This window comes from Oncorhynchus masou, chromosome 24 (genome assembly GCF_036934945.1).
Source record: "Oncorhynchus masou masou isolate Uvic2021 chromosome 24, UVic_Omas_1.1, whole genome shotgun sequence".
Taxonomy (NCBI): Eukaryota; Metazoa; Chordata; class Actinopteri; order Salmoniformes; family Salmonidae; genus Oncorhynchus; species Oncorhynchus masou.
Window position 1 is genome coordinate 41,001,730 of NC_088235.1, and position 20,358 is coordinate 41,022,087.

Below are 20,358 nucleotides of genomic sequence, written 5' to 3' on the forward strand. Positions count from 1 at the left end.
CCGGGATAAAACGGCAATAATATCCTGTTATCCCTAAGAAGGCCCGAACGTCTCGCTTGGTCCGGGGTCGAGGCCAGTCACGAATTGCCCTGGTCTTCTCTGCCTGTGGGCGTATTTTCCCATTCCCCATGGTGTACCTCAGGTATTCTGCTTCGGACAGGCCCAGGCAGCATTTATTTGGATTGGCTGTCAACCCTGTGGCTTCCAAACTCACGAGCACCGCCCGTAATCGCAGGAGGTGACTATCCTAGTCCTCGCTGTGGATGACCACATCGTCAATGTACGCCGCTGCATACTCTTGATGGGGACGTAGAATGGCATCCATGAGGCGTTGGAAAGTTGCAGCGGCACCATGCAGTCCGAAGGGCATCCTCACCCCTCTGGGGTGGCGAAGGCAGTTTTTGGGCGATCCTCCGGAGCCACCGGCACTTGCCAATATCCCTTCGTCAAATCCAGGATGGTGATGAACTTGGCCTTTCCTAAGCGCTCCAAGAGTTCATCCACGCATGGCATGGGATACGCATCGAATGTAGAGATGGCATTCACGCCCCTAAAGTCGTTGCAGAGTCTCATATTACCATCGGATTTGGGGACCAGGACTATGGGACTGGACCACTCACTCGTCGATGGCTCGATCACGCCCATCCTCAACATCTCCCTTACCTCTTTCTTAGCGATGACTCGGCGAGCCTCAGGAATCCTGTAAGGGCGGATATGCACCTTCTTGCCGGGTTCAGTGTGGATATGGTGGAACAGGACATCTATTTGTCCTGGGAATGGAGAGAATATTCGACCAAAGTTCATAATCAGCTTGTCTAGCTGTCTTGACTGCTCCGGTAGGAGAGTTTGTCCATGGCGCACCTGTGGTGGAGCCTCCTCTTTTCCTTTGCCCTCCAGGGCCATCAAAGGCACCTCCTCCTCTCGTCCATGGTACGTCTTCAACAGGTTTATGTGATAGTTGGACCTTCTTCCTCCTGTCAGGTTGCTTGATGAGGTAATTGACCGGTGAGACCCTTTTCATTACCTCGTAGGGCCCCCTCCACTGCACCAGCAAGCGATGTTCGGCCGTGGGCACGAGCACCATCACTTTCTCTCCCACTGTGAACTCACGGGGGTCGCAAACTTATCATAGGCCCGGCCTTGGGTCCTTTGTGCCTTCTCCATATGCTCTTTGACTATATGCCACACTGCTGACAGGCGGTCTCTCATCAGGGTAACGTGTTCTATTGTGGATCGAAAGGGGCATGGTTGGGTCTCCTAGGTCTCCTTGGCTAAGTCGAGGATCCCTCGACAGGGTCTGCCATAGAGCAATTCAAACGGAGAGAATCCAGTGGATTCCTGGGGTACTTCTTGCAGGGCAAACATTAAGTGAGGGAGAAGCATGTCCCAGTTTTTCCCCATCTCGGGACAACACTCTTCTCAACATGCTTTTAATCGTTTTGTTCAAGCGTTCACACAACCCGTCTGTTTGAGGGTGGAATATGCTTGTACGTATCTGTTGAACCTGATATAACCGACACAAGTCCTTCATCAACCGGGACATGAACGGGGTTCCCTGATCGGTTAAGATCGTCTTGGGGAGGCCTACACAAGAGAACATCAGGAATAACTCCTTGGCAATTCCCTTTGACGACATGTTACGCAGGGGTATGGCCTCCGGGAACTTGGTAGCGTAATCTATAACCACTAGGATGTTTTCGTGTCCTCTGGCGGATTTTGGGAGGGGTCCTACGAGGTCCATAGCTATGCGTTCAAAGGGAGTCTCTATGATGGGGAGAGGAATTAAAGGGTTACGTAGGTGTGGCCGTGGAGCTGTACGTTGACACTGATCACACGTCCTACAATACCTGGCCACATCCCGGGTGACCCGGGGCCAATATAATCTCTGCATGATTCTGTCAATAGTCTTGTCTCATGCCAGGTGTCCTCCTAGGACATGGGAATGGACTAACTGTAGAACTGTATCCCTGTATGGTCTAGGCACCATTAGTAATTCCTGGTTTTCCCCCCCTTGTCGTACGACCCAGTATAAGAGACCCCGCCTGATTGCATAGTAAGGAAGAGGGGGCTCACCTGATCTGTCGACGTTCCTCCCGTCGATCACCTTCCTCATGGCCTCCCTTAGGTCTGGGTCTCTGCTCTGAGGTGCCGAACTGTCCCTTTAATTCCTGGGGCAGGGTCGACTTCGGTAGAGGGATGTGGAGGTTGTTCCCCATCCCCATCAGGGGTGACCGAGGAGAATCCCTTCCAGGTTCCCTCCTCGGATCGAGCTTCAAATATATCCCTTAGCGCCTGGTTGCTCCTTCCTTCCTGCGTTGTGCATAACCCTTCACAGGTGTCTTCATCAGTGGTTTCCTGGAATATCTGTCATAAACGCTGGTTCGCTATTTCTTCCTCTGCTGCAGAGGACAAGGACGCGGCTACGTCTCCTTGTAGGACTACTACCTCAGGCTTGGATTTTCTCTTCTTTCCTGTCCCCCTTCTTCCCGTGCACAACGTCATCTGCCGAAGCTCCTTATATGGGAGACAGTCTCTCCCGATCAATAATGGCACCTTCAGCTGGGGCACTTTCCCTTCCCTGACTGTACACCTTCCTTTTGGAGTGAGAATAGGCAGATTCACAGTGGGGTAATAGTTGGTGTCTCCATGGATACAGGATACGGCTACTTTGTCTGGTAGCAGTGTTGCGGAGGTCACCATCCGCTCCTTTACTAACGTAACCATAATTCCCGAGTCAAGAATGGCTACCACACCTTGTCCTTAGACTTGATCCAGAATCTCTGGGGCTGGGGCTATCTCTGCTAACCAACAGTGTTGATCCTGCCCCCTCAAAACGGGATGTGTGGGGATAGGCAGTGACGACTCCGTGACCATGGGCTCATCCTTGCTTGGACATTGTGGGGCATAATGGTCGGGAGACTGACATTTATAACACCGACCCTGCTGTGTGGTGGCTGACTTCTCCCACCTTGGACGTTTCGGTGACGGACGCGCTGGCATAATGGACTCCTTCCGTTCCTCCTTGTCACTTTTTAACAACTCCCCTGTAGACCGATATGTTTCCACCGCCTGGGCTATGTCGTCGGCTGACAACGGGTTGGCTTGCCCCACAACCCTTTTTAAGTCACTGGGTAATTCCCTCAATATCTTGTCCATTACGAGTGTCTCTATCACATGTCCTACTCCCTTTCCAGGTTCTAGCCACTGTTTTGTCAGTCGTATTAATGCGAAGATCTGGGCACGGACGGGTTGATCAGCTGTATAGGTCCATTGATGGAACTTTACGGCCCTATCTCTGGCAGTCAACTGGTACCGGGACAGGATCTCGGTTTTTAGTCACCCATAGTCCGCAGCTTCGCGGGAATCCAGGTCAAAATAGGCTTCCTGAGCCACCCCGATCAAAAGAGGGGCTAATGCGCTCGCCCATTCTGTGAGCGGCCACTCTTCCAAGGTGGCCGTCCTTTCGAAGGTCATGAGGAAGGCCTCAATATCATCCTCCTTGGAGAGACGAGGTAAGATGGCGTGAGCAGCCGCTCTTGGCTTAACTCTAGGTTCTTCTCGTCGTCTCAGCTGTTGTTGCAGGAGTTCTATGGTTGTCTGCTGTGCCGTGATCAATTGTTGTAGTAGGGCGTTATCCATCATTCTTGAATGGTTCCTCCGGGTCTACTGGAAGAATCTTGATTTACTCACTTATTATTGTGTCACTCGTCCACCTAATGCCCGCATTCTCCACCAATGTGAGCGGACCAAGTAATTGGGCGTCACTCTAAAGCGGGAAGGTGGAATAAACGAGTCAGGAGTAGGTTTTCTTGATTGAACACAGTTCTCAATTGAAGGCATTTGGTCAACACAAACACTAACATAATCAATGAAAATCTTCCAAGGAAAAACATACATCTTCTTCTCCAGATGAAACAGGAACACAATAGGATTATCTTTAAACTACAACAAAAGTGACGGGATTGTCACCGTCTTAGTGGTTCTTCCTGGATAGCTCCTCTCTCTCGGTGGCCATCTTCCAGAGATAGTTTTCCCCTCCCCGCTCTGCTGGTTCCATTCTCTCTCTTATAGGAGAATATGTCATTAGTACCGTCAGCTGTGCTTAATTGCCTCTGGTTACCTTGTCTCCCATGCCTTGTTGGGCTACTATCCGTGAGCCCAGCCTGCCCTCTGGTGGTCCTTCCACATACATGAATTCAATCTACTTTTGAAGCACGTGCTAGAATATAAAATGTAGAACTGTAAATACATTACTTTATTATAAAAGTTCAAATGTTGCTACAAAAACCTGCCGTTGAAATTACAAAGTCCTTTGTGGAATATTAGGTTCCTACATGTGTAAAATAACAAATTTTCTTATTGGAATGCATTAGATAAAAGATTCTATACTGTTTCTTTAAAAAAGTAAAGTTTGTGATGACAACATGCACGAGACCTGTCATTCATTTATTGCTAGGACCTTTGATCTCATGAAGAAGCTATCCCGTTTCTTTCTCTCCCCCCAAATACGCTGGGGAAGTTACTATGTTGTTAGCTATGCAATGAGGTAACATGACTAAACAAATGGTTAACAACGTCGACAGGCAAGTAGTTTTAGAAGGCCCACAACATGGTTTATGAATGTAAAATGCCATCCCGGCAATCCGTTATAGGAAGAAAAATAATTGTGCCGTAATATGTGTCCGATCTTTTGATCTGGTTGGTCTAGAAGCAGGTCGTTTTCGCTGTAGTAATGGTGCAACTGTGACTCTAATGAGTCCTCACTAGATTGTTTCTCTAGGGAACTTGGAAACAACAGTACAGTACAGTGAAGCCTTATCATTAGAACAATTATTATCCGGGAGGTTCTTTTCATAGGTCGCACAGTGCTCCCAAAATAAAATTCCATGTCGCACAAAAAAAGTTTTGTCGCACTCACAAAAGTGTCTTTAGGCGAAGTTCATCATTAGAACTATTGAGCTCAATGGTTATCACAATTAACTTAGCCTTAAGATGCTTTTGGGAAGCTGGGCCCTGGTCTGTATCATGTACGGTTCTTGGCTCATAGGCTCTTACAGGAGGCATGTATAGGTCTAAAAAGGGCCACTTTCATCATGATTTTTTTTTCTGATTAAAAAAAGAAAAATGTAAATAGCATGTCAGAAATCCTTCCCCCAATGACGTTTCTTTGAGAATTGCCAGAACGATCTGAGATACCAAAAATATTTTCAGCCTACACTGGCATAGAATCGCACAGAGACAGCCACAGAAATAGGGAAAGATAAGCACCCTGCTAAATCAGATGAAACAGGGTGAGCCTTGCTCCACAGGAGGGCTACGAGTGTTTTTACAGCATGTGATTCCTTATGACCTAAAGCCATAGAACTGAAGAGAGCTAAAGGGGAAGCTAGAGACTTGCTCTATGTTATACTGCACCCATCAAACTACTTTTCTATCTTTCCTCTCTTCTCTTATTCTATCAGTCTGTAAGCTATCTCCCCTTCTACTATAGTGGGCAGCAGGATCATTCTATTACTCTCTCTTTCTGTCCTCTCTCTCTGACTCTCTACGTTCTTTCTCTCCACACAACAGAAACGTATCTCCCTTTGTCTCTCTGCCCTTCTGTCTCTCTGCCCTTCTGTCCCTCTGCCCTTCTGTCCCTATGCCCTTCTGTCCCTCTGCCCTTCTGCCCTTCTGTCCCCCTGCCCTTCTGTCCCCCTGCCCTTCTGTCCCTCTGCCCTTCTGTCCCCCTGTCCTTCTGTCCCTCTGCCCTTCTGTCCCCCTCTCATTCCTCTGCAGCCTGTAGAAACACTTGTAGATAGCTGTCGTTCCTCCGCCTCATCAACCATGTGAATGTTATATTCTCTCCTTTTCTCTGTGGATTTTAGTGCTTTAACGCTCACACTAATTTCATGCTTCTGGATTTCGATTGCATTCCATTGCTATCTTATCTGTAAGTGTTTACTTGGTTTATTATACATATTACACAGTGATGGGTTGACGAATAGACATGCAATTGATACAGTTATATGGAATAGTAATGATTGCTGTGGTTATGATAATGATTGCTGAATATTTAAATGTCTTAGTGATATTCTGTCCTTTGGAGTTATAAAATAAATCTAACATAGATCAGACTTACAGTACCAGTCGAACGTTTGGACACACCTACTCATGTAAGGGTTTTTCTTTATTTTTTACTATTTTCTACATTGTAGAATAATAGTGAAGATATCAAAACTATTAAATAACACGTGGAATCATGTAGTCACCAAAAAAGTGTTAAACAAATGAAACTATAGTTTATATTTGAGATTCTTCAAAATAGCCAGCCTTTGCCTTGATGACAGCTTTGCACACTTGCCATTTTCTCAACCAGCTTCATGAGGTAGTCACCTGGAATGAATTTCAATTAACAGATGTGCCTTGTTATGTTTGTGTAATTTCTGTCCTTCTTAATGCGTTTGAGCCAATCAGTTGTGTTGTGACAAGGTAGTGGTGGTATACAGATAATAGCCCTATTTGGTAAAAGACCAAGTCCATGTAAAGGCAGGAACAGCTCAAATAAGCAAAGAGAAATGACAGTCTATTATTACTTTAAGATATGAAGGTCAGTCAATCTGGAACATTTCAAGAACTTTGAAAACTTCAAGTGCAGTCGCAAAAACCATCAAGCGCTATGATGAAACTGGCTCTCATTAGGACCGCCACAGGAAAGGAAAACCCAGAGTTGACTCTGCTGCAGAGAATATGTGATTTAGAGTTAGTTGCACCTCAGTTTGAAGGCCAAATAAATGCTTCAAAGTCTAAGTAACAGACACATCTCAACATCAACTGTTCAGAGAATACTGTGTGAATCAGGCCTTTGTGGTGGAATTGCTGCAAAGAAACCACTACTAAAAGACACCGATAGAAGAAGAGACTTGCTTTGGCCTAGATACAGGAGCAGTGGACATTAGACTAGTGGAAATCTGTCCTTTGGTCTGATGAGCTTTTTGGTTCCAACTGCCATGTCTTTGTGAGACGCAGAGTAGGTGAACGGATGATCTTCGCATGTGTGGTTCCCACGGTGAAGCATGGAGGAGGAGGTGTGATGGTAGGGGGCTGATTTGCTGGTGACACTGCCTGTGATTTATTTAGAATTCAAGGCACACTTAGCCAGCATGGCTACCACAGCATTCTGCGGCGATACGACATCTCGTCTGGTTTGCGCTTATTGGGACTATTATTTGGTTTTTAACAGGAAAATGACCCACAACTTCTGGAGAGAGTTTGCTGCACTGAAAGTAAATGGGCTGAATAATTTTGCACGCCCAATTTTTCAGTTTTTGATTTGTTAAAAAAGTTTGAAATATCCAATAAATGTCGTTCCACTTCATGATTGTGTCCCACTTGTTGTTGATTCTTCACAAAAAAATACAGTTTTATATCTTTATGTTTGAAGCCTGAAATGTGGCAAAAGGTCGCAAAGTTCAAGGGGGCCGAATACTTTCGCAAGGCACTGTATGTGGGAACTTGAAAAATCTCAAATATAAAATATGTTTTGATTTATTAAACACTTTGTTTTGTTGCTACATGATTCCATATGTGTTATTTCATAGTTGTGATGTCTTCACTATTATTCAACAATGTAGTAAATAGTACAAATAAAGAAAAACTCTTGAGAAGGTGTGTCCAAACGTTTGACTGGTATTGTATGTGTAGATGATATTGGACAAGTCTAACAGTCATCTTGTTTTTGTGTGTTTTCTCTATAGATGGAACCTGCAGCAAGGAGATGAGCCAGCTGGTTTAGGCTTCAGCACAGAGCGAGAGACTGTTGGCGTGTATGTGCTAGAGAGTATATATGTATGTGTGGGTGTGTCTGCCGAGAGGAGAGAAGACTGCCTTCCAGCGGTGTGTGTGGGAGCAATTGTGTTTCTTTGCTTGTGCTGGTGTGAGTGTGTGAGTTCTTTACTCTGAATAGTAGAAGAATGGCAGCTCGCTAGTGTGTGTTTATGTGAATGCATGTGCATGAGTGTGTGTCTTCCCGAGTAAGTGTGTTGTTTCCTCCTCTCTGAGGAGTAGGAGGAGGGCAGCTCTCTCCCCCTGGCTGGGTGTGTGTGTGGAGATGGCAGTGTGTGTGTGTACTACCCTGCCCGCACTGCTCCTGCTCCTGGGCTGTGGTGTGTGTGTGACAGTGGGATACCCATTCAGACCCCCCATAGACCTGGATGTCACCCCCAGAATCACCATAACTACCAGCGGTAAGCACACACACACACCTCGGACGCATAGAAGGAAACAATATTGTTTTGGAATCCCCCCTCTCGCTCAGCTACAGCTTCACTCATCTGTCCAAACTAGGAGAGGTGTACTCTATCACACCATTGTGTGTTTATAGAAGAACAACTGTGACTAAAACTTAGACTTATCTCGTCTCCTCCTCTCACTCTCAGGATGTATTCGATTTTTCAGCCTAATGTACTCTGGGGTAAGGACAATGGATTTGATCTTTCTGTATTTGAAAGAGGCCGTTTTTATGGGCTCATGAACAATTGTGCTATTTTGTGTATTTGTTTTTAGCTGATCTTAACTTTTTTTTGTACATATTGTTTCTGCCATCATTTCCTATGACCAAAAAGAGCTTCTGGACATAAAAACAAACATCACTAACCTTGATTAAGACAGGGACACTTCTACTTCTACAGGGACACTTCTACTTCAGTGAGTCGGAGGCAAAATACATATAGATTTTTCCGGACAAGGCCCAAATCCCCGACACTCGAAGAAGGAGATGGCGCTATAGAGTCCGGTGCGCGGGCACCCTGATGAGATATGGTGGCGAGGGAATAAATCGCCTCTATTCTCTGTTATATTGTCGAATGTGCAATCACTTGAGAATAAACTAGACAAACTCCATTCGAGACTATCCTATCAATGGGACATTAAAGAATTGTAATATACTATGCTTCTCAGAGTCATGACTGAACAAGGACATGGATAATATACATGTTGGCAGGACAGAATGAGAGTCTGGTAAGGTCGGGGCGGGGGTCTCTTTGTTAACAATAATTGGTGCGCGGGCACCCTGATGAGATATGGTGGCGAGGGAATAAATCGCCTCTATTCTCTGTTATATTGTCGAATGTGCAATCACTTGAGAATAAACTAGACAAACTCCATTCGAGACTATCCTATCAATGGGACATTAAAGAATTGTAATATACTATGCTTCTCAGAGTCATGACTGAACAAGGACATGGATAATATACATGTTGGCAGGACAGAATGAGAGTCTGGTAAGGTCGGGGGGGTCTCTTTGTTAACAATAATTGGTGCGCAATATGTAATATTAAGGAAGTTTCAAGGTTCTGCTTGCCTGAGTTGGAGTACATGGGATTCATGACCGACGTGCTGAAGGCTGGTCAACATGAAAATACTTTGTCTGTATTTTGTGTGTAACCCAAGTTTTAGTGAGAAATTCCAGCATCTAAATGTGACATCTAGATTATTGTTCATGAATCGACCAAAATCACTAACCAGAGAGGAGAAAAACAGACAATCTTTAGGGTGGCGGGAGTACAAACCCACCGCAAACAGTATAGCAGAGCTGGCTGTAACTTCACCAAACACAGAACCTGTCAAAGCAATTACAGAAAAGTTGATCAATATATTTGACGAGAAATTAAAGACATTTTCCACCACCCTTGTTACAATTGAAACAAAGTTGGATATTAATGTGAAGAGAATGGAGGAAGGAGAAAAGCGCATTTCCACCGCTGAGGACTCCATGCCAACTGTAAGCCTTACAACACTGGTGGAAAAAACGGACGGAAACATTGTCTAATTTTAAGAACAGAAGTCGCAGAGGCAACATTAACATTTCAAATCTGAGAGAAGGAACCAAAGTGGTCAGTCCGATCCAATTATTTGGTACATGGCTACCAACTCTGCTTGGCTTGGAGACGAAAAAGGAAAATTGACTGAGGGCACCATGGTCCCGGGCAGGTGAGAAGAGACCAACCGAAGTGTGTCTGCATTAAACTTCACAACTACACCGATGAAGAGACAATCCTGTCAGTGGCAAAGACAAAGAATCCACTCTAATACAAGGCGTTGGGATTTCTTTCCAACAAGACCTCTCTGCCAGTGTACGGGCAAAACGGAATCTGTGAGGAGCTGATAAGCAAGAGGATTTGGTTCTCCATGATATTCCCGGCAACCTTAAGCCTGACACAAAAGTGTCACCTTATGACATTTGATTCCCCAGAAGATGTACTCTGGCATAATATGTGAGTAGCCTACCACCTTGTATTGACTCAAATTACATTTGGTCTATGAACCATCACCATGTTATAGAATATATACTATTCTCATTTGTTTTAAATCAACTTGCCTCTAAAGTAGACCTACATGTCGGGGGATGCTTGGGCACATATAGCCCACACCTTTTTCTTTCTGAATCGGTCAGTGCAGGGGCAGGCATGTTAGGGAGCGGACACACTACAGTCAAATGGATATAAAGCACTCACTAAAGACTGAAGGAAATGACAGTCATGACTCATGATGTAATGTTGTGAAGTATGCTGTATGACTACGCACTTCAACTGGATATGATTTATTGGTGAAATAGCCTAACGGTGACTGCATTCTGGTCACATGCTTCATGTCATTCAAACGGGACGATACAGGCTAACTGCATATACAGTACCAGTCAAAAGTTTGGACACACCTACTCATTCAAGGGTGTTTCTTTATTTGTACAATTTTCTACATTGTAGAATAATAGTAAGACTTCAAAACTATGAAGTAACACATACATATCTTGTAGTACACATACATATCTTGTAGTACACATACATATCTTGTAGTACACATGCATATCTTGTAGTACACATACATATCTTGTAGTACACATACATATCTTGTAGTACACATGCATATCTTGTAGTACACATACATATCTTGTAGTAAACAAAAAAGGGTTAAACAAATCAAAGTAGATTTTATATTTGAGATTAGGAATGGGAAGTATGAGATTCAGAAAGGCTGTTTAAAACACCCAACCACCTCTTTAATCAAATCAAACTTTATTTGTCACATGCACCGAATACAACAAGTGTAGACCTTACTGTGAAATGCTTACTTACAAGCCCTTAACCAACAGTGCAGTTCAAGAAAAGTTAAGAAAATATTTACCAAATTAACTAAAGTAAAAAATAAAAAGTAACACAATAACAATAACGAGGCTATATACAGGGGGTACCGGTACCAAGTCAGTGTGCGGGGGTACAGGTTAGTCAAGGTAATGACTATGCATAGATAATAAACAGGTAGTAGCAGCAATGTACAAAACAAATGGGGGGGTCAATGTAAATAGTCCGGTGGCCATTTTATGTTCAGCAGTCTTATGGATTGGGGGTAGAAGCTGTTAAGGAGCCTTTCGGTCCGCTTGCTTTGCGGTAGCAGCGAAAACAGCCTATGACTTGGGTGACTGGAGTCTCTGACAATTTTATGGGCTTTCCTCTGACACCGCCTATTATATAGGTTCTGGATGGCAGGAATCTTGGCCCCAGTGATGTACTGGGCCGTACGCATTACCCTCTGTGCCGCCTTACGGTCAGATGCTGAGCCATTGCCAAACCAGGCGGTAATGCAACCGGTCAGTATGCTCTCAATTGTGCAGCTGTAGAACTTTTTGAAAATCTGCCAAATCTTTTCAGTCTCCTGAGGGGGAAAAGGTTTTGTCGTGCCCTCTTCACGACTGTCTTGGTGTGTTTGGACCATGGTAGTTCGTCGGTGATGTGAACACTTGAAACTCTCAACCCGCTCCACTACAGCCCTGTCAATGGGGGGCCTGTTTGGCCCGCCTTTTCCTGTAGTCCACGATCAGCTCCTTTGTCTTGCTCACATTGAGGGAGAGGTTGTTTTCCTGGCACCACACTGCCAGTTCTCTGACCTCCTTCCTATAGGCTGTCTCATCGTTGTTGGTGTTCAGGCCTACCACTGTTGTGTCGTCAGTAAACTTAATGATGGTGTTGGAATCGTGTTAAGCCAAGCAGTCGTGGTTGAACAGGGAGTACAGAAGGGGACTAAGTACACACCCTTGAGGGGCCCCAGTGTTGAGGATCAGTGGGGCAGACAGGTTGTTGTCTACCCTTACCACCTGGGGGTGGCCCGTCAGGAAGTCCAGGAACCAGTTGCAGAGGGAGGTGTTTAGTCCCAGGGTCCTTAGCTTAATGGTGAGCTTCGTGGGCACTATGGTGTTGAACGCTGAGCTGTAGTCAATGAAAAGCATTCTTATATAGGTGTTCCTTTTGTCCAGATGGGAAAGGGCATTGTGTAGTGCGATTGAGATTGCATCATCTGTGGATCTGTTGGGGCGGAATGCGAATTGGACTGGGTCTAGGGTATCCGGGAGGATGCTGTTGATGTGATCCATGACCAGCCTTTCAAAGCACTTCATGGCTACCGACATTAATGCTATGGGGCGGTAATCATTTAGGTAGGTTACCTTCGCTTCCACTATGGTGGTCTGCTTGATACATGTAGGTATTATAGACTCGGTCAGGCACAGGTTGAAAATGTCAGTGAAGACACTTGCCAGTTGGTCCGCGCATGCTTTGGGTACATGTCCTGGTAATCCGTCTGGCCCCGCGGATTTGTGAATGTTGACCTGTTCAACTTCTCTAGGGTAGGGGGCAGCATTCGGAATTTTGGATGAAAAGCGTGCCCAAATTAAACTGCCTGCTACTCAGGCCCAGAAGATAGGATTTGCATATATTGGATAGAAAACACTCTAAAGTTTCCAAAACTGTTACAATAGTGTCTGTGGGTATAACAGAACTGATTTGGCAGGCAAAAACCTGAGAAAAATCCATCCAGGAAGTAGGATTTTATATTATTTTTTATTCAATGCCATTACAGTATCCCATTGACTTAGGACACAAATTGCAGTTCCTATGCCTCCCACTAGATATCAACAGTCTTTAGAAATTGTTTCAGGCTTGTATTCTGAAAAATGAGGGAGTAAGAGCAGTCTGAATGAGTGGACCCTGCAGTGTCACAGAGCTTTTTCATGTGCACGACCGAGAGAGTGCCTTTCTTGTTTACCTTTTATATTGACGACGTTATTGTCCGGTTGAAATATTATCGATTATTTAGGCTAAAAACATCCGGAGGATTTAATATAAACATCGTTTGACATGTTTATATGAACTTTTACGGATACAGTTTTGATTTTTTTGTCTGCCTGTTGTGACTGCGTTTGAGCCTGTGGATTACTGAAGAAAACGTGCGGGGAAAAAAAAGATTTTGGGATATAAAGAGACTTTATCGAACAAAACAAACATTTATTGATTAAATTAATATCTTCTGAGTGCAACCATGTGAAGATTATCAAAGGTAAGTGATTAATTTTATCTCTATATCTGACTTGTGTAACTCTTCTACTTGGCTGGTTACTGTTTGTAATGATTTGTCTGCTGGGCGATGTTCTCAAATAATCATAAGGTATGCTTACGCCGTGAAGCCTTTTTGAAATCTGACACGGTGATTGGATTCACAAGAAGTTAATCTTTAAACCTATTTTAAATACTTGTATGTTTTCAGAATTTTTAAATTAGTATTTCTGTATTTGAATATGGTGCTCTGCAATTTCACTGGCTGTTGTCGAGGTGGGACGCTAGCATGCTTCAGTGTTGCTTGCCTCGAAGTGAGCGTGAAAGGCAATTAGCTCGTCTGGTAGCTCGCGTCACAGGACAGCTCTCATCTGGGCTTCCCTTTTTTGTCTGTAATAGATTTCAAGCCCTGACACATCTGACGAGCGTCAGAGCTGGTGTAGTAGGATTCAATCTTAATTCTGTATTGGCTCTTTGCTTGTTTGATGGTGTTGCGACATTTCTTATAAGAGTCCGGATTAGTGTCCCACTCCTTGAAAGCGGCAGCTCTAGCCTTTAGTTTGATGCGGATGTTGCCTGTAATTCATGGCTTCTGGTTGGGATATGTACGTACGGTCACTGTGGGGACAACATCATCAATGCACTTATTGATGAAGCCGATGACCGGTGGTATACTCCTCAATGCCATTCGATGAATCCCAGATCATATTCCAGTCTGTGCTAGCTTTGCACACTCTTGCCATTTTCTCAAACAGCTTCATGACGTAGTCACTTGGAATGCATTTCAATTAACAGGTGTGCCTTGTTAATGAGTTGGACCACAGAGTGAAAGAGAAGCAGACAACAAGTGCTCAGCATATGTGGGAACTTCAAGACTGTTGGAAAAGCATTCCAGGTGAAGCTGGTTGAGAGAATGCCAAGAGTGTGCAAAGTTGTCAAGGTAAATGGTGGCCACTTTGAAGAATCTAAAATATTAAATATATTTTTATTTGTTTCACATTTTTTTGGTTGCTACATGATTCCATATGTGTTATTTCATAGTTTTGATGTCTTCATTATTATTCTATATTGTAGAACATTTTTAATATTAAGAAAATTTGTGAATGAGTAGGTGTGTCCAAACCTTTGACTGGTACTGTTAATGTTTTGTGTGGATGAAAATTATATTTAACTATTCATAGATCTGATTTATTTTGGTTCAACGTATGATGCTACTTTTATGTGGAAGTGGAGTTTGTGGGTGCGCTCGTCTCTATGCTTGACGGGGCGGCCGGCCGGGCGGGTTCTTTCTCATTTTTGGAAAATCTTTTTGGACCCAGGGGTCAGGGGCCTCAGCCGACCAACGGCTCGAGGCGGGTGGGGTCGAGCGCACCTGTGGTCAACAGTAGTCGATTGTACGAGTCTATTCTGTTTGTATTTTTATATTGATTGGGTGTCTGTCCGCTCTCAGGATAAAGGTTCCAAAGACCCCGCTATTTACTCCCCATGAATGGTTCAATGTTTTTTTATGTTGGAACTGAGAGCTCAGAGGGATAAAATTACTCGAGCGGTTGGACGACAATCATAATATGGCCCGAATAATTAAGGTTGATAGATTAATGAGCCACTATAGACTCGCCCTGACTTTGACTGGGATTCAAATATTGAGAGGTTGTTCTGTTTGACTTTGCTGTCTATAATAGGAAGCAGAATGGGATTTGTTCTGACATTCGATTAAGAAGCCAGCTGTCATGAACGAATCGCTCTTCTTTCATCAGTCTATTGTGTTCTTATTAAACTAGGAGCTTGTTTAATTAATGGAAGTTTGTAATCATGAATTTTCTTTTCTCCTTCCCAGCGCACTATTACTATTATTATGACTTTATCATTAGTATTATTAGGTTATAATAATTAATTCAATATGAATTATCTTTCAGCTAATGGCTTTTCTGACTGAATGCAAAATTGAATGCAGTTTTAATTGCATTGATATCTACTTCCATTTGGGTCAAGGCCTCATTGGAAGGTAGACGGTACCAGGGTAGCTAATGGTAAAATCTTAATATTTATTTGGACCAATGATGAAGATGCTCATAGGAGATGATGACCTAGACCACGTTATATTTATTTTCAGAAGCAGAAGTGTTTATATTTTGTTATGTAATGTTGGATGTATAAGGTTGGTTTTTCTTTATCTTAATGTTGGCCAAATATGTTAAAAGTATTTCAGACAGGTTTTATTGCTCTTTCATTGCTTGTTGCAGATTCTGTAACAACAGCAAACCCCCATGATTTTAAAGATACCTACTATTCTTTTGAAAGGAATTAATTCACCTGAAAAAAGTTTTGACTCATCCTAAAAGAGAAAAGGAACAGATTGCTCTCCTACACGACAGACATCTGACTGACTTGGAACATTAGAAATTAAAGTGAGACTGTATAGGCAAAGTGTTTTACTCATCCTATAATTCTAAAAGCAGAGGGGCTGTCATTCTTATTATGAAAAAACAACATTATATCAAGGCAGTATCACAACCGGACTTGATTGGGAGTCCCCATAGGGCGGCGCACAATTGGCCCAGTGTCGTCCGGGTTTGGCTGGGGTAGGCCGTCATTGTAAATAAGAATTTGTTCTTAACTGACTTGCCTAGTTAATTAAAATAAAATATTAAAACTATCTCTATATGCAATGTTATTTTGCTATTAATTTCTAACCCAGAAACCTTATTCCCATTCTTATTGACTTAATGTAGAGGTTTGGCTCCTTTTTCTGACTACAACATGTATTTTTATAAATCAGAAGCTATGCCCCTAGGGAGCTTGAGTGACAACACTTTGAATGAGTTTCCATTCAAATTGACATTTTTTCTTGTTGAATAAACTTCACAATCTGTCTAATAGCAGCTAACCTGTCTAACAGCAGCTTTGCACCTGTACTTAGGGTTAATGAAGACCCAGATAGGTGGATGGATCTGCCATCATAATGGATAGGTAGAATTAAAATGAAGGTTTTCACCAGACTTTTGTTTCTCCAGACGATGACATTATATATAACAAAAAAATAATTTTAATGAACTCAATAAATACCTCTCAGATTTTATATGGCACAGCACAGAAAAATACCACAAATTAGTAGTGCAGCTGCCATATAATTTAGGAGGCCTGGCACTACCTAATTTGCTATTTTATAACTGGGCATGTTGTGCTCCCATAACTACAGAATGGCTCAGGATGAACATTGCTCTAATTGGGTCAATAATGACTCCTGTTTCACATCTCCATACTCATTAATCAGTGTTATGACTGGTGATAGAAACTCCGTCAGCACAGAAGTGAAACATAACCCGATACTTAACAGCACCTTTAAGATCTGGAGAGAGATTTGCAAACACCTTGGGAGAAAGGATTACTTTTCTGTTCTGACTCCCCTATTAAATAACAAGGTAATTCCTCCTGGTATCTCTGATAGTATTTTCCACAGAAAGGTAGAGATGCAATGTAAGATTATGCAGAGGGTTCATAGGACTCCCATTATATGTAATAAATTGAAAGCAGAATTCTCTGATACCAGTTGTAAGTGTAAGAAGTTTCTGTTTTGGATTTTCCCATGAATTAAGATATTCTGAGAAAATGTCAAAACAAAGCTGGAGGGCATGTTCATATAAGAATGGACCAATGGCTATTCTTACTACAGCCACACATTTTGTGACATTCAAATTATGAATTGTATGTAACGAAAATGTTAATGAAATGAGAGAGAAAAAAATATTAAAGCAATGAAAAATTAAGAGCAGAGAACTGAAAGGGATGTGTAATTCTTATTGTTTTTGTATGTTTTTTAAATGTGTTTTGGTGTTTGTTGGTTATGATCTGTTTCATTTTGTAATTTAAATATATCTACATATGTAAAAATGTGTTTGACGTTGACCTGAAACAAGTAACATTAAATAATAATAATTACAACAACAAAAAAATTATATATACAGTTGAAGTCGGAAATTTACATACACCTTAGCCAAAAACATTTAAGCTCCGTTTTTCACAATTTCTGACATTTAATCCTAGTAAAAATTCACTGTCTTAGGTCAGTTAGGATCACCACTTTATTTTAAGAATGTGAAATGTCCGAATAATAGTAGAGAGAATGATTTATTTCAGCTTTTATTTCTTTCATCGCATTCCCAGTGAGTCAGAAGTTTACATACTGTACACTCAATTAGTATTTGGTAGCATTGCCTTTAAATTGTTTAACTTGGGTCAAATGTTTCGAGTAGCCTTCCACAAGCTTCCCACAATAATTTGGGGGAATTTTGGCCCATTCCTCCTGACAGAGCTGGTGTAACTGAGTCAGGTTTGTAGGCCTCCTTGCTTGCACACGCTTTTTCAGTTCTGCCCACACATTTTCTATGGGATTGAAGTCAGGGCTTTGTGATGACCACTCCAATACCTTGACTTTGTTGTCCTTGGGCCATTTTGCCACAATTTTGGAAGTATGCTTGGGGTTGTTGTCCATTTGGAAGACACATTTGCGAACTAACTTTAACCTGACTGATGTCTTGAGATATTGCTTCAATATATCCACATAATTTTCCTACCTCATGAAGCCATCTATTTTGTGAAGTGCACCAGTCCCTCCTGCAGCAAAGCACCCTCACAACATGATGCTGCCAACCCATGCTTCACGGTTGGGATGGAGTTCTTTGGCTTGCAAGCCTCCCCCTTTTCCTACGAACATAACAATGGTCATTATGGCCAAACAGTTCTATTTTTGTTTCATCAGACCTTAGGACATTTCTCCAAAAAGTGGGATCATTGTCCCCATGTGCAGTTGCAAACCGTGGTCTGGCTTTTTTACGGCGGTTTTGGAGCAGTGGCTTCTTCCTTGCTGAGCGGCCTTTCAGGTTATGTCGATATAGGATTCGTTTTACTGTGGATAAAGATACTTTTGTACCTGTTTCCTCCAGCATCTTCACAAGGTCCTTTGCTGTTGTTCTGGGATTGATTTGCATTTTTCGCAAGTACGTTCATCTCTAGGAGACAGAACGCGTCTCCTACCTGAGCGGTATGACGGCTGCGGGGTCCCGTGTTATTTACACTTGCATACTATTGTTTGTACAGATGAACGTGGTACCTTCAGGCGTTTTGAAATTTGCTCCCAAGGATGAACCAGACTTGTGGAGGTCTACAAAAACAATTGAGGTCTTGGCTGATTTCTTTTGATTTTCCCATGATGTCAAGCAAAGAGGCACTGAGTTTGAAGGTAGGCCTTGAAATACATCCACAGGTACACCCCCAATTTACTCAAATTATGTCAATATGTCTATCAGAAGCTTCTAAAGCCATGACATCATTTTCTGGAATTTTTCAAGCTGTTTAATGGCACAGGAATTGTGATAGTGTATTATAAGTGAAATAGTCTCTGTAAACAATTGTTGGAAAAATGACTTGTGTCATTCACAAAGTAGACCAACTTGCCAAAACTATAGTTTGTTAACAAGAAATTTGTGGAGTGGTTGAAAAACGAGTTTTAATGACTCCAACCTAAGTGTATGTAAACTTCCGACTTCAACTGTATATATTTCTAAAAGAATACCTAACGATACGCTATAGACCATACTATTTACCAAGAGTTTAACTGTATTATTCTTTTCCTTCATACTCTCTTCTGCCTTAGTGAAGCAAAATGCTAGGATTACCCTGACTGGTCTCTGCCTGGGGCCTCCAAATCAGTCCGCCTCTAAACTCAGGCATTGTCTCTGCAACACACATTGTCCCCTCTCTTAATTACAGTGTGTGTGTGTGTGTATGTGTGTGTGTGTGTGTGTGTGTGTGTGTGTGTGTGTGTGTGTGTGTGTGTGTGTGCGTGCGTGCGTGCGTGCGTGCGTGCGTGCGTGCGTGCGTGCGTGCGTGCGTGCGTGCGTGCGTGCGTGCGTGCGTGCGTGCGTGCGTGTGTGTGTGTGTGTGTGTGTGTGTGTGTGTGTGTGTGTGTGTGTGTGTGTGAGAAAATGGCATTGTCTTTCACAATTCTGCTTACAGAAGATCTCACAGGATTCCAGGGGAGAGAATACAATAGGCTCGTAATACTGTCGTCCAGAAGTAATGTAATATGGAACCTTTCCTTTGTGTCTGATGAATCTCAATGTTAGTCACTGGGAAGTAAAAAAAACCTGAAGAAAGATAGGATTTCAAACCTAGTATAAGAAATGAAACACAGAAACTTGCCGGTTAGGCTGGGCTGAAGCTGAAAAAGAAAGTAAATTCACATGGGCATGACAAGCCCTAACTTCGCACATGCTCTACCAAGGTTTTCCAGCAACGTAGTGTAATACATATAAAACGTTTAAGCACAGGAGGTTGGTGGCACCTTAATTGGGGAGCAAAGGCAGGTGATAATGGCTGGAGTGGAGTAAATGTAGAGTAAATGTAATTTCCATGTGTTTGATGCCATTCCATTCGCTCCTTTCCAACCATTATTATGAGCCATCTTTCCCTCAGCAGCCTCTACTGCATATAAGGGTGGTTTTCCGCACACAGACTTAGCCTATTTCTAAACTAACAAACAGTAGAGATTGTACCTTGGAAGTGCTTCTTAGTCCAGGGAAATCGGCCCATAGAGAGGCACTTGTTATTGATAAGTTGCTAGATAAGTAGCTACACAGTACACTCTTTGTAAAAAAAAAAAAAAAAAAAAAGTTTAAAAAAAGAGATTAAGAACCTAAAAGGAAAATCCTTTTTGGTTCCTTTTCCACATATGGTTCTCCAGTGCCTTGCAAAAGTTTTCACCCCCTTTGGTGTTTTTCCTATTTACAACTTGTAATTTAAATAGATTTTTATTTGGATTTATGTAATGGACATACACAAAATAGTCCAAATTGGTAAAGTGAAATTTAAAAAAGTATTGTTTCAAAAGATTCTAAACAATTAAATACGGAAAAGTGGTGTGTGCATATGTATTTACCTAAATAAGATCTGGTGCAACCAATTACCTTTTAGAAGTCACATAATTAGTTAGATTGCA

At 42.6% G+C, this 20,358-nt stretch overlaps 1 protein-coding gene across 1 annotated transcript in view; it reads left to right on the top strand.

The window, feature by feature from the left end:
• Nucleotides 1-20,358, top strand: part of LOC135512181 (semaphorin-4G-like) — a 60,337-nt gene that overhangs the window by 11,829 nt on the left and 28,150 nt on the right. The window contains 1 exon segment of the mRNA XM_064933912.1: nt 7,737-8,225. Coding sequence (XP_064789984.1) covers nt 8,090-8,225 — 136 coding nt within the window. The 5' untranslated portion in view covers nt 7,737-8,089.